At 43.0% G+C, this 14,086-nt stretch overlaps 1 protein-coding gene across 8 annotated transcripts in view; it reads right to left on the reverse strand.

Annotated features, from left to right (window-relative positions):
* Window positions 1-5,725: 5,725 nt before the first annotated feature.
* The window catches only part of LOC134350928 (dematin-like), a 71,727-nt gene continuing 63,366 nt past the window's right edge, over window positions 5,726-14,086 (reverse strand). For 6 of the 8 annotated variants that reach the window (XM_063056779.1, XM_063056778.1, XM_063056777.1 and 3 more), the window contains 3 exons: window positions 8,667-8,772; window positions 6,717-6,781; window positions 5,727-5,837 (listed from right to left, as the gene is read on the reverse strand). In XM_063056779.1, the coding sequence (XP_062912849.1) occupies window positions 5,766-5,837; window positions 6,717-6,781; window positions 8,667-8,772 (243 nt within the window). In that variant the 3' untranslated portion in view covers window positions 5,727-5,765. Of the gene's footprint in view, window positions 5,838-6,716; window positions 6,782-8,666; window positions 8,773-14,086 lie in introns of all 8 variants that reach the window. The other 2 variants (XM_063056783.1, XM_063056782.1) reach the window with 1 other exon arrangement.

Genomic DNA, 14,086 nt, shown 5'->3' on the forward strand with positions numbered 1-14,086 from the left:
GGCTTGACTTCCCTGGAATGAAGGATGCTGAGGGGTGACCTGAGAGAAGTATATGAGATTATGAAAAGCATAGATGAGGGGAGGATCAGGACCTTTACCAATGATAAGGCTATCAAAAACAAGAGGCAATAAGACATGGGGGCAGGATTAGGTCATTTGGTCCATTGAGTCTGCTCTGCAATTCCATCAGGGCTTCTTTAGTACCCTATTAAGAGGGCAAACATTTAGCGTTATAGGAAGGAGTTTCAAAGGAGACCTGAGGAGAAAGTTTATTTTATATAAAGAGTGCAGCACAGTGCACAGAGGCATGGTGAATCAGATATGATTGCTACATTTAAGAAGCATTTAGACAGGCAGTTAAATATGCAATGCATAGAAGGATGTGGACCCAGTGGGGGCAGCTGTGATTGGTGTAGATGGGCAAAAAAGGGATAGATACAGTGAGTTGGAGGGCTTGTCTCTATGCTGCACAACTCTGTGAATCTATAACATTTAGGAAAGTATCTATAGGAGTACCTAAATTCCAAAGGCAGAGAAAGCCATGGATCAAGTGCAGGGAAATGGGTTCAGTGCAGATGGACGTGGGGTGGTGGCACTGGGCCTGTTTTAGTGCTATGTGACACAGTGATCGTAATATTTACATGTTTCTATTTATTTAGAGATAAGGCGTTGACAGGCCCTTCCAGCCCAATGAGCCTCGCCACCCAGCAACCCACCGAACGTCACCCGAGCCTAATCGCAGGACAATTTACAATGACCAGTTAACCTACTGACCATTATGCCTTTGGACTGTGGGAGGAAACCCACATGGTCACAGAGATAACGTCCTTACAGACGACACCCCAGAATTGAATTCCAAATTCCAATCTGTAATAGCATTGTGGTAACCGATACGCTACCGTGACACCCCATATTAATGTATGTATCAGTAGTAATTAAAATACTGGTACGATAGAGAGACATTCTGCCAGAACCTCAAACATTCAAACCCAATGTTTTAAAGGAACTAAGATATTTGACAATATCAGAGGAGATAGTCATGGAGGGAGGTTTTAGGTCATGTTCCCTCTAAGATTGTACATATGTGTGCACACATCTATGGTGACAAAGGAAATTAAGCTCTGCCAGAAGGTTGTCACCCTCTATCTCGTAAACAAGTTAGCTGTAGTTTTCCAAAGTCCTTTTAATTTGAGAACTGTTTCCTTAGATCACAAACTTGCACTTGCCTGTTATTTAAGAAAGACGAGAGGAGAAGGCAAGCAGTTATAGGACAGTTGGCCTCATGCTGTTGAAGAATTATAAGGCTCTGTAACAGCAGTGACTGAACTCTTCCTTTCTGCTGCTCAGAAGGAGCAGGCATGAATTTAGTAACGGTGAAGTTTTGCTGACAAGCTGGTAGAGGGCGCTAAAGTGACGGCAATAATGTTACTTGTATGACCTCAGAAAATTGTGATAAACCTTGCAGCTAAATTCAATAAAAACGGAAGGCAAGTAATTAATGTGGTTAGGAAATTAGCTGACTATCAAGAGGTTAAATGTAAGGATACTGGGAAGATAAACCCAGTATTCACTGTACATTTTTAATAAATTGAAGAACTTGCTATTGTACAATACTTATCCACCAGTGGAGTGGATAGCTTTACTGTAAATGTTTTCAATAAAATCACATCGTTTTATGTACCATGCAATGTTCTAGGGCACTTCACAGGAACGTTATCAATCAAACATAGAAAACAGAGAGAAATTTGACAATATCAGAGGAGGTAGTCATAGAGGGAGGTTTTAAGTCATGTTCCCTCTAATGTGTGTGCATATATCTATGGTGACAATGAAATTTAAGCTCTGCACAGAAGGTTGCCACCCTCTATCTCATTGACACGTTATGTATATTTCACAATTGTACATAATCACATTTCCTTTTCCGGTTTCTGATGTGGACGCTGTTGACAACATGGAGTTTGTGATGATTTGTCTGCAGATGTTAGAACTGGTTTATTTATACTGTTTTTATTGAAGAAATAATTCAGTGCGCACACTTTGTTGTCATTGGGCAAAAAGTTGCACAGCACAAGATTTTTGCACACTCTGGTCATTACAAATTAGAGGGAATATTGGTAACAGCTTAAAGGAAGAACAAAGGGCAAGATATTTTTTTAGGGAATTTCAGAACTATAGGCCTTATTACATGAAAGCAGGATGAATAAACTATGAATAAAAAGTAGGAAATGCTGAAAATATTCAGCAGGTCATACAGCTTCTGCGTTGAGAGAAACAGTTAATAGCCTTTAATCATAAATTTAACATGTTTTATGTTGTAGGGAAGAGGAAGTATTGGAAGGGCGTCTGTGATAAGGCAGAAGAATACACTCATTTGCCACTTTAGTAGGTACATCTGCCTGATAATGCAAATATCTAATAAGCCAAACATGTGGCAACAACTCGATGCATAAAAGCATTCACACATCGTCAAAGGGTTCCGTTGTAGTTCAGTATAGGGAAGAAACGTGATCCAAGTGAATTTAATTGTGGAATGATTGTTGGTGCCAGATGGGGTGGTTTCAGTATCTCAGAAACTGATAATCACCTGGGATTTTCACATAGAGAGGGAGTTAAAAGAGGTGGGGAAGTTGCACTGCTAATCAAGGGCAACATCACAGCTGCACTTAGATGAGACATAATGGAAGGGTCTTTCACTGAGTCTACATGGGCAGAACTCATAATAGGAAGGGTGCAATCACTCTGATGGAATTGTACTACAGACCCCCAATAGCCACCAGGACACTGAGGAACAGATATGCAGGCAGATTAAGAAAAGGTGTAAAAACAATAGGGTCGTTGTCATGGGGGACTTTCCTAATTTAAACCGGAACCTCCCTAGTGCAAGAGGTTTAGATGGGGCAGAGTTTGTTAGGTGCACCCAGAAGGGTTTCTCAAATCAATGCGTAGTTAATCCAACAAGCGAAGGAGCTGTATTGGATCTGGTGTTGAGTAATGAGCCTGGCCAGGTGACTGGCCTTTCAGTTGGTGAGCAGTTAGGGAACAGTGATCATGACTGCTTAAGATTGAAGATAGCTATAGAAGGGATAAGTGTAGACCTTGCGGGAGAGTATTAAATTGGAGCAGGGCAATTTACGAGAGCATTAGGTGGGAACGAGGGAACAGCTGTTTATGGGTGAGTCCATATCCAACATTTGGAGGGTGCTTAAAGATCAATTGCACAGAGTACAGGACAGAAAATTTACAATCAGAAGGAAGGACAAAGATGGCAAGGTAAGAGAACCTTGGATGTCAAGAGAGGTGATAAATTTAGTCAAGAAAAAGAAAGGAAAGGTATGTAAAGCTTAGGAAACTAGAATCAAGCAGAGTCATTGAGGATGATAACAAAACCCGAAAATAATTCAGGAAGGGAATTAGGAAAATCAGGAGGAGCCATGAAAAGTCCTTGGCAAGTAGAATTAGAGGTAATCCCAAAGCATTCTATACATACATCAAGAGCAAGAGGATAACTAGAGAAAGGACAGGACTACTCAAGGATAAGGGGGGGAACGTTTGCTTGGATGTGGAGGATGTGGGTGAGGTCTTTAATGAATATTTTACATCAGTATTTACCAAGGAGAAGGATATAGAGGACAGGCAGATCAGCGTTGTGCATATTGATATGCCAGGGCATTTTGAGGAAAAGGAGGAGCTAGTGTTGGGTCTCTTAAAGTGCATTAAGGTGCATATCAGGGCCAAACGGGATATTCTCCAGCTTATTGAGAAAGACAAGAGAAGGGATTGCTGGGGCCTTGACCAACCTCCTCATCTCCTCTTTAGCCACAGGCAATGTTCCAGAGGACTGGCGAGTAGCTAATGCTGTTCCATTATTCAAGGAGGGAACCAGGGATAATTGTGAAAAATGTAGACCGGTACATCTCATGTCAGTGGAAGAAAGTTACTGGAGAGAATTCTTAGGGATAGGATATATGAGCATTTGGAAAACCTAATTAGGAGGCAACCAGCATAGCTTTGTGTGGAGCAAGTTGTGTCTTACTAAATTGATTGAGTTTTTAACGAGGTGACAAGGGTGATTGATGTGGGCAGAACTGTGTCTACATGGATTTAAGTCAGGTGTTTGACAAGATCCCTCATGGAAGGCTCATGAAGAAAATTAAGATATATGGGATCCATGAGTAGGTCACTTTGATTCAAAGCTGGCACGAAGGTAGTGGTTGAAGGGACTTATTTAGCTGGAGGTCTGCAAATAGCGGTGTTCCGTAGGGACCCGTAATGGGACAACTGCTGTTTGCGGTGTATATCAATGACCTGGATGAAAATGTAGAGGAAATGAAGATTGGTGGTACTGTGGATAGCACAGAAGAGTGGCAATTATTATAATGGGTTATAGATCAGTTGCAGATATAGGCGAAGGAATGGCAGATGGAGTTTAAACCTGCCAAATGTGAAGTGTTGCACCTTAGTAGGTTAAATGTAAAGACACAGTACAGAGTTAAGGGCAAGACTGTTAACAGTGTGGGTGAGCAGAGGAATTGGAGTCCAAATTCCTAACTCCCTGAAAGTGGCTAAGCAGGTTGATAGGGTGATTTAGAAGGCATGTGGCACTCTTATTAGTCGAGACATTGAAATCAAAAGTAAGGAAGTTATGTTGCAGCTTAATAAAACTCGAGTTAGGGTACAACTGAAGAACTGCATGCAATTCTGGTCGCCACGTTACAAGAAGGATGGATGAGGCTTTGGAGAGGGTGCAAAGTAGGATGTTATCTGGATGAGAGGGCATGTGCTATAATGAGAGGCTGGACAAATCTGGAGTGGCAGAAGGCGAGGGGACACCTGATAGATGTTGAGTTGGGTTGGGAGTGTAGTGGTAGTGATGTAGAGTTGGGTGATGAAGGAGGTGGTGGTGATGTTGCTCTGAGTGGTGAGGGAGATGGGGGTAGTGTTGAGCTGGGTGGTGAGGGAGGTGGTGGTGATGTATAGCTGGGTGGGGTAAGAGTTGGTGGTGATATTGCTCTGGGTGGGGAGGAGGTAGAGGTGATGTAGAGCTGGGTGGGAAGAGATGTGGAGAGTTGATGGTGATGTAGGGCTGGGTCGGGAGGGAGGTAGTAGTGTTGTTGAGTTGGGTGGTGAGGGAGGTGGTGGTGCCATAGAGTTGGGTGGTGAGGGAGGTGGTGACAATGTAGAGCTGGGTGGGGAGGTAGGTGATGGTGACGTAGGGCTGTGTGGCCCCTCAACCCTCTGGGAGCAAACAATGTGCTATTGGGATGTAGCTGAGAGAATTCCCATCCCTCATTCTGCCCTCAGCTTAGAGAGTGATCTCTGCTTCTACTGCTGATCATTTTGTGCTTAAACCTCTTACATAATATCAACGTGACAACATAATACCAATTGTTTCTTGACCAAACCCCAAACCGAGGAGAAGCCTCCCCAAATTCCAGCACTATTCAGAGCCCCAGTCTACTATTTATTCTGTCCAAATGCACACCAGGAGATGAGCTGATGTTTTGTCATGGATTTTTCTCCTCCATCCTGCAGGAAAAAGTGTCCAGTATATCAGCCTTCACAAGTAAAAACATTAAGTATCTCAAGTATAAAGAATTCAGTTGGCTCGTTTCAGTCACTGATTAAACTATCAGGCAAAGAATTGTGGTGATTCCTAGCTGACACCAGTGTGGTACTGAGTAGAAAGCAAATGGAGAAAGGGCAGGGTGCAGAGGCACCAGTACTTGGGTTGGTGGGCTGTGACATGGGTTCCTGTTCTGTACACATTAATGATGCTCCTTACCTGCACTGCTCCTCTTGTATGGTCGATGAGGCGTGGAAAACTCAGCAGACTGCAGCTACAACAGAGGACACTTCCGTCAACATTCACCAACTTCTAGAAATTACTGCAGCAATTACAGCAGTAACACACACCACATTTAGAGGGCGCCGTATTACCGAGACCTCATGCTGAGATTTTGCAGCCACAGGAGTGGTTTCAGATTGAGTCTGAAATATACAATATTAAGGCAACACTTCTCCAAAGAGGTGGGTTTAGGGAGCATCTCTCTGGGGAAAGAGGCAGAGAGATCTGGAGGGTAATTCCAAAATCCGAGAGCAACTGAAGATACGGAGGAGCTGGAGAACCCTCTACAGTGAAATACGTGGTAGGAATCGGGGTTGAGCAAATTGGCACTGTGGCAGTGCCACTAAACGATCACTGGCACTAGTTATATCTGAACTTGATCACTGGCACCAGTTGTATCTGTACCAGTATGTTCTTAGCCGCTTCTCAAACCCATCAGCTGGTGTTCCAACAGTGGCTCAGGAAGGTCACTGTCTGTTTGTCAGGGCATATCCTCTGCCTATTCCTCATCAACACCCCAGTTTTCTCAGAATTTAAGTTTTGCCTGAAGCTCAGAAACATATGTGAAATCTGTGGAAGATCATATTGTAATTTTCCATCACAGATCACTTCCTTGGCTTCTACCTCTCTCTTTTGACACCTCTCTCTTAGAAGATGTCAATCTCTACAGAATGTTGGAGGGAATTTCAACAATCTGAGCAATTTCAACGTTAGCTTTAGTCGAACTTCATCTCAACACTCAGCCTGATCAATTCTACAGTCTGGAACTAGCAAGTGCCCCCTCGTACAATGCTTTGACCTGATGCAGGCCTGCAACAACAGGGCAGCAAAACTTCACTTATATATTATTTAGAGATAAAGCATTGCTTACCCTGTGGAGCCCATTCCTGCCATGGGTGGGAAGTGAGGGCGACTTGGGAGCTGATTCCTGTGGGGCTGTGGAAACAAAAGTGTTAGAATCATCTCCGGCAAATTTATAATTCATATGATTTAGTGAAAATGACAGATTAAGGTGGGTAAAGTTTCTGCCTCTCGGGGCTGAAACATATCTGAACACTTCATCATTTCTTGTGAACATTTTATTGAAATACCTCAGTGACTAACTCAAGGCAGGCAAACGTACAGGATAGGAACAGGATCTTTCAACCCAACCCTCATCCAGGGTTGGCATTCTCTCGCCTTGTCCTATCCACCCCTGGTATTCTCACCGATTCACACTCTCATTCACCTGGGGTAGTGCAGGGGGGCTGAGAATGTGGAGAAGGCGTCATTAGAAACCTTTGATTTAAAATTAAGGCTCAGTTTGAGCTTGAAGTAAACACAGTTTGTGCTGGGATATTCCTTCGGAAACTGATCACAAGATCAAAACCAGATCATGTCATCATTATCTCATTGCTCTCAGGGCTAGGTTGCAGGATGCAAATTGACTTGTTTCCAAAATAACAAACTGCATCATTACCTTGAAATCTCCTTCCTCACCGAGGGCTACCAGACTGACAAAGCCCGACTCCTTTCTGCTGCAGAACCACCGGCTTGGGAATTTTATTTTTATTTCATTTCAATAGTTGCATTTAATATCAGAGAAATGTATACAATATACATCCCAATATTCTTGTTCTTCACAGACATCCATAAAGACAGAAGAGTGCCCCAAAGAATGAGTGACAGTAAAAACGTTAGCACTCCAAAGCTCCTCCCACGCACAAGCAGCAAAGTAACGACCCTTCCCCACCCACTTCTGCAAAAAAAGAAAGCACCCTCCCCCCACCAAGCAAGCAATAGCAAAGACCCCATGAAAGACCACGACCTGCAGCCCAACAGAAACTATTTGTTCACCCGACAATTCGACATGCCACAGGATCTCTCTCTCTCCTAATAAAGGGAAAGATAGGTGTTCCCCTAGCTTTAGAGATACAGCATGGAACAGGCCCTCCTGGTCCTTCGAGCCGTGCTGTTTAGTGACCCACCGACTAAACCCTAACCTAATCAAGGGACAACTTACAACAACCAATTAATCTACTAACCGGTACGTCTTTGGACTGTGGGAGGAAACTGGAGCACTTGGAGGAAACTCACACACACAGGAAGGAACGTGCAAACTTGCTTACAGAGGGAGCCGGAACTGAACTCTGAACTCAAATTAAAGTTTATTGGCATCTGGCTGTGCATATACACAAACAAACGAACGAGCATTCCCCCTGACCACGCCGCACCCACAAAACATGTATTACACACAGCACATAATCCAAAATATTACCATAAATAAGTTAATAATAAAGCCGATACCCCACTCTGCAAGTAAGCATCAAGTTAACTGCTACGCTACCACGACACCACTCAGCTATTTTCTTAGAGGTCACACACAACACTGGTTTACCGCCGCGTCTTTAGAAACATTTAGAGGTTCTGTTCTGTGCCACATATTGACTTTTTAAAAATGTTAATCAATAGTTGGCACATACTCATTATGAAGGTAGGGTTTCAGGCAAAGCTGAGACTGTCTAACAGCAGAGATCATCCTTCGATGAACCATCTCTCATCGGAGACACGAGCTATCAATTGCTCTGGTGGGACTGTATTTCCATTCCCTTTCAGCCCCTTCCACTGGAGGCCCACACTGCACCTCCAACAGTTCTGCTTTTCCTGCTTCCCAGTTTCCCAGCTGTGTACCATGTCCCAAGGGATATTCCACCCACTGCAGGCTGCAGATGCTGTCCTGGACTGCACAGCACAGCGATGACTCATGCTACACCCAGCAGCTTTTTGTTCCCAAATCCTGAGAAACCACAAATTAAACAGCATCTTGAGTTTAGTGACTTACAGAAACTCCTGGTGGTTCTGTCTGGTAACGATCGAGATTTCCTTCCCCGTGGTTTCGACTTCTCCAGCTCCTCTTTCAATATCAACTTCCCAAGGCCAGACTGGATCTAGAATGTAATCAATACGGCATCTCAGTGCAAAGACGCTTCAACAAACAGGAGGGTTTAAAAGGTGTGTCTGTTCATTGGCAGCCATGGTCAAGGAATGTGCATGTCATGGGCTGTGTGAGAGTGTGAAAGTGTGTATCTGTATGTTAGATGCATGAATTTGGGTGTGTTGCATGGGAATAAATGTTTTAATATAGCAGTATGTATTCGTGTGGGTGTGTTCTTAGCTGCATCTGACTGCTCAGTCAGTCCTCAGCTCTGCATTTTGGGGAGGACCTTGGAGAGAAGGTAGTGCAGAATCACCAGATGATACCTAGAAATAACATAACAGGAAACCTGTATTACCTTACATATAATAGACCAGGTTAGCCAAAGCAGATCATTAAGATGGTGAGAGAAATCTAAGCTTTGGCGGTCAGGAATTAACAAATGGGGGTACAACCCATGAACACTATCTCACTTTTTAAAAAATATATTATTATTTCTATTTTTGCACTATTTTTAATCTGTAATTGATTGATTTAGTTAGTAGTATTGCATTGAACTGTTGCTGCTAAGTTAACAAATTTCACGACACAAGCCAGTGATAATAAACCTGAGTCTGAACTGGCAGGAGACATCTGGCCCGTTGTTGCATTCTCCTTCACACTAAGGCACCAGGGATCCAGAATCCACCCCACACAAAGTTGTGATACTCAAGAAACAGCACAAAGTTTCAAAATAGACACTGATATGAAAGTTGGAAGTATAGACAGAGAAATGTGTTCAACAGACAACTGGAGTTTGTAGAGGAACCGGGGATACGTGGAAATGGTAGGTCAATTAAAACAACAATTTGTATCAGTTTTCATGCTGGAGGACATAGTAACTACCCAAAGATAACAAATAAGCCAGATTGAAATATCAAAGAATGTGCAACAATCCTGATCTCAAAGGACAAGATATCAGAAATGAAATGCCAATGGGAATGACAAAGACAAGTTGTCAGAACCCAATGATCTACAGGCAAAGGAAATTCCTGCACTGTGGAGTTATTGTTGAAAGTTTTCAAAACTCACGGAGTTCTGGAGGGGACCATCAGCAGATTGGAGAACCTCAAGTGTTATACCTTGTTCAAGAGGAGGGAAGACAAGTGTGATACAATGGACCAACAATATCATCTATTGTTGGCAAGACCCTAGAGTCTACAATCAAGGAAGAAATAGCCAATCATTTAAAGAAGACTAGATTTTTCAAAGTAAAGTCAAAGTAAATTTATTATCAAAGTACATATATGTCACTATATACAACCTTGGGATTTGTTTCCTTGTGGGCATACATGGTAAATCCAAGAAAATGCAACAGAATCAATGAAAGACCGCACCAAACAGGATGGACAAACAACCAATGTGCAAAATGCAACAAACTTAATAATGATAATAATAAGTATCAAGAACATGAGATGAAGAGCCCTTGAAAACAAGTCCACAGTTTGTGGGAACAGTTCAGTGATGGGGCAAGTGCAGCTGAGTGAAGTTATCCCCACTGGTTCAAGAGTCTGATGGTTGAGATGCTGTTTTAAGATGGTACCGGTGAGATTCAGCAATGCTTTACTGAGAGCAAACAAATCTACTAACTACTCTATTAATCACGCTTCTTCTGGACAATGATCACTGCAATCAATAGCCTGTAACCTCCCTTTCAGGGCTGTCTATATGACCTGGTATTTTTGCAGTGTTCTGTGGGATTTGGTGAACTGGAGTCTTGAAGGTGCAGTGCAGTTGCAGCGGGTACAGGCCAAATCAAGGTAGTGGGGCCGGGCTCGAGAGTGAAGAACAAGCTGGTATTGGCCAATTTAAATGCCAGGCCAGATTGAAAAGGTTGGGTACTGGTTGAGTCTAGCTGGCGGGCCCAGACCCAAGAGTGAGGAATGAGCCAATGTTTGGTCATTGCTGGATTGGACTTGGGACCAAACTGAAGCAGCAAGGCCCTGGTGCTGAGAGTGAGGAAAGAACTGGTTTGGCTGATTTAAGTGCCGGATTGAAAAGTTCAGGGTGTTGGGGATAGGGGCGATGGATGAGCTGTGTTCAGCTCGCCATCCTGTGAGGTTTACACTTCCCTGCGCTGAACTGAGACTATGACCTGCATCTAAGGGGTTCCTGAACTTTAGCTCTGACTGTTATTCATTTATTTTTTATTCGAAGTTAGCTCTGGCAGATTGGGCGGACGAGAACTACAGTGAGATCCAACATCCACGAAGGTGGTACTGTAATGCTCTGTGGGGAACGAAGGGTAGGACAAGGCACAAAAGAGATCGTGGTCATGACCTCAGTTTATCATGCTTGTTCATATCACTGGACCCAGACTTCAGTCAAGAGAGCGGAACAGCCCCAGTGCAATTGCTTTACCACTTTAAAAGCTCTCCCCCACAGGTTTCCTGTCGTTATTGGACACGATGGACTACCACAACTGGGCTGTATCCACTACTTTTTGTAGGATTTTCCATTCAAGGGCATTGGTGTTTCCTTTCCAAGCCATGATGCAACCAGTCAATATACATCTACTGCATTTTGTCAAAGTTTTAGATGTCATGCCGAATCTTTGCAGACTTTTAAGGAAACAGAGGCACAGCTGTGCTTTCTCCATAATGGCACTTACATGCTGGATCCAGGTCAGGTCCTCTGTAGTGATAACACCGAGGGATTTAAAGTTGCTGACCTATGTTCCCGCTAAGCTGTGCGCGTGTGTGTGCACACACGTTTTTCAACCAGCTCACAAAGGAAATTAATGTGTGCACAAAAGATTAGTTACCTAAAATAATGTAGTAATTAATAATTATACTTATTGAAAATATTCTCTTAGCTAAATGTTCCTGTTAACTAGTTAGTCGGTTTTTCAAACACCACAATGCACGTCACTAATTTACGTCACCTCACCTTTCCTGTTCTGGTTTGTACAGCTGCATCTTGGCCGCAGCCATCTTTGGCGGATAGCGTTCATATCGTAAAGTTTACAAAGATCGGTTTCAAATCCTGTAGGTAGCTTACTAAGTTTTTATTGAAAAAGATCAGTCAAATGACTCTGTGGCTAAATAGTGTCACAAGAAATTGATAAACATCACATACAAAGTAGCTTTACCAGTTTTAAGTGATGTGTTTGATGAACTGGCTGCACTGAGCAAGATTCTGCAAAAGAGTGGCCTGACACCGATTGATTCACTTCATTTTGCGCGAGGCAAAATTAACAATTAAGAAAGCAGTATCTAGGAGACAATGTTTCGTGGAGTGACAAAGTTAAAGTTTTGCTAAGCCAACAATGTGAAGAAAACGTCACAGTAGATACAAGTTTGCTGTTTACTTTTATAAATAGTCTTTGTGTTCATTTAGAGGAAAGGTTTCCTGAAGGTGAGGTACAAGAATGGTCAACTTTTGATTTCTCCGCAATTGCAGATTGTGACTTCACATTTGGCGATGAACAAGTTAATGCCTTATGTCTAAAATATCATGATTTTCTAGCTGAAAATACTGTAATAGTTAGACGGTTTAATGATTCAAATTTTCTGCGCAAGAAAAAATTAAATTCAAACTTTGCTCAAATGGTGGCATTTGTACTTCAAAATGAACAGTTTTGCGACCTTGCACAGTTGATGGACATTGGGGGAACCTTTCTTGCATCTAGTGCGGACTGTGAGCGAGGTTATTAGCCTAATGAATCAACTCAAAGACAAGCTGAGAAAACATTTAGGTGAATGTCATTTGGATATGTTAATGAGAATCAAAAGCTATCAATTGGATGGAAGTTCTTTAGTCTAGATAGAGTTTACAAAGAATGGGTAAATGCCAAAGACAGGAGAGAGAAAAAATAACCGAGTGACTTAAATATGTATGTTATTTTGCTGTTATTCTGTGCAGTTTTATGTCAAATATTTTGTAAACCTACATAAACTGTGCCACGTGTGCATTCAGTGCACACATACTTTTGTCACAGGAAAAATTCACACAACATAAGATTTTTGCACACACTGACTACTAACAATTAGAGGGAACATTGTTGCTGACCCTCTCCACCTCTGATCCCCCAGTGAGGACTGGCTCATGGACCGCTGGTTTCCTCCTCCTAAAGTCAATAATCAGTTCCTTGGTCTTGCTGACTTTGAGTAAGAGGTTGTACTTATGGCATGAGTCAGCCAGATTTTCAGTCTCTCTCCTATATGCTGATTCATCGCCACCTTTGATTCAGCCAACGACAACAGTATCGTTAGCAAGCTTAAACGTGGCACTGGAGCTGTGCTCAGCCACCCAGTCATAAGTGTAAAGCGAGTAGATCAGGGGGCTGAGCACACAGCCCCGTGGTGTCCCTGTCCTGATGGAGATCATGGAGGAGATGTTGTTGCCAATCCGAACTGACTGGAGTCCGGAAGTGAGGAAATCAAGGATCCAATTGCACAAGAGGTATTGAGGTCAGGGTCCTGAAACATTAATTCGCTTTGAAAGGATAAAGGTATTGAATGCCGAGTGGCTGCCGATAAAGAGCACCCTGATGTATGTCCTTTGCTGTCTAGATGTTCCAGGGCAGAGTGAAGAGCCTATGAAGTGACATCTGCTGTGGAACTGTTGTGATATTAAGCAAACTGGAGTGGATCCAAGTTGCTTCTGAGGCAGGAATTGATGTGTTTCATCATCCACCTCTCAAAGTACTTCACCACAGTGGACGCAAGTGCTGCTGGGTGAGAGTCTTGGAGGCTGGTTACCACATTCTTCTTAAAAGCCTGCTTGAAGCTGGTGGGTACCTAAGACTGCTGAGCAAGAGGTGAAAGATATCGGTGGCAACTCCAGCCTGTTGATTATCAGAGGTCTTTAGTGCTTGACCTGGTACCTCATCTGGGCCAGATGCTTTGTGTGAGTTCACCCTCCTGAAGGATGCTCTCACGTTGGCCTCAGAGACTGAAATGACAGGAGTTCATGAAGGTTCCTCCAAGTTTTGATGGTCAAAGCGAGCATAGAAGGCATTGGAGCTCATCTGGGAGTGAAGCCTTGTCACCTACGTTGCCTGATTTCACTTTGTAAGAGGTAATAGCATTCAAGCCTTGTCACAGCTGTCCAGCATCTTTCAGTAATTCAAATTTGGGCTGGAATTTCCACTTTGCACATGAGATGGCTTTCTAAATATCGTACCTGGTCTTCTAGTATCTTACTTGGTCGCCAGATATGAATGTGATTGATCTGGCCCTCAGCAGATTACATATCTCATGGTTCATCCAGGACTTCTGGATGTGGAAGACTCGAAATGAAAATGTGGAGATACACTAATCTATGATTGTTTTTATAAAGTCCGT

The sequence above is a fragment of the Mobula hypostoma genome, chromosome 8 (genome assembly GCF_963921235.1).
Source record: "Mobula hypostoma chromosome 8, sMobHyp1.1, whole genome shotgun sequence".
In the NCBI taxonomy this organism is placed as follows: Eukaryota; Metazoa; Chordata; class Chondrichthyes; order Myliobatiformes; family Myliobatidae; genus Mobula; species Mobula hypostoma.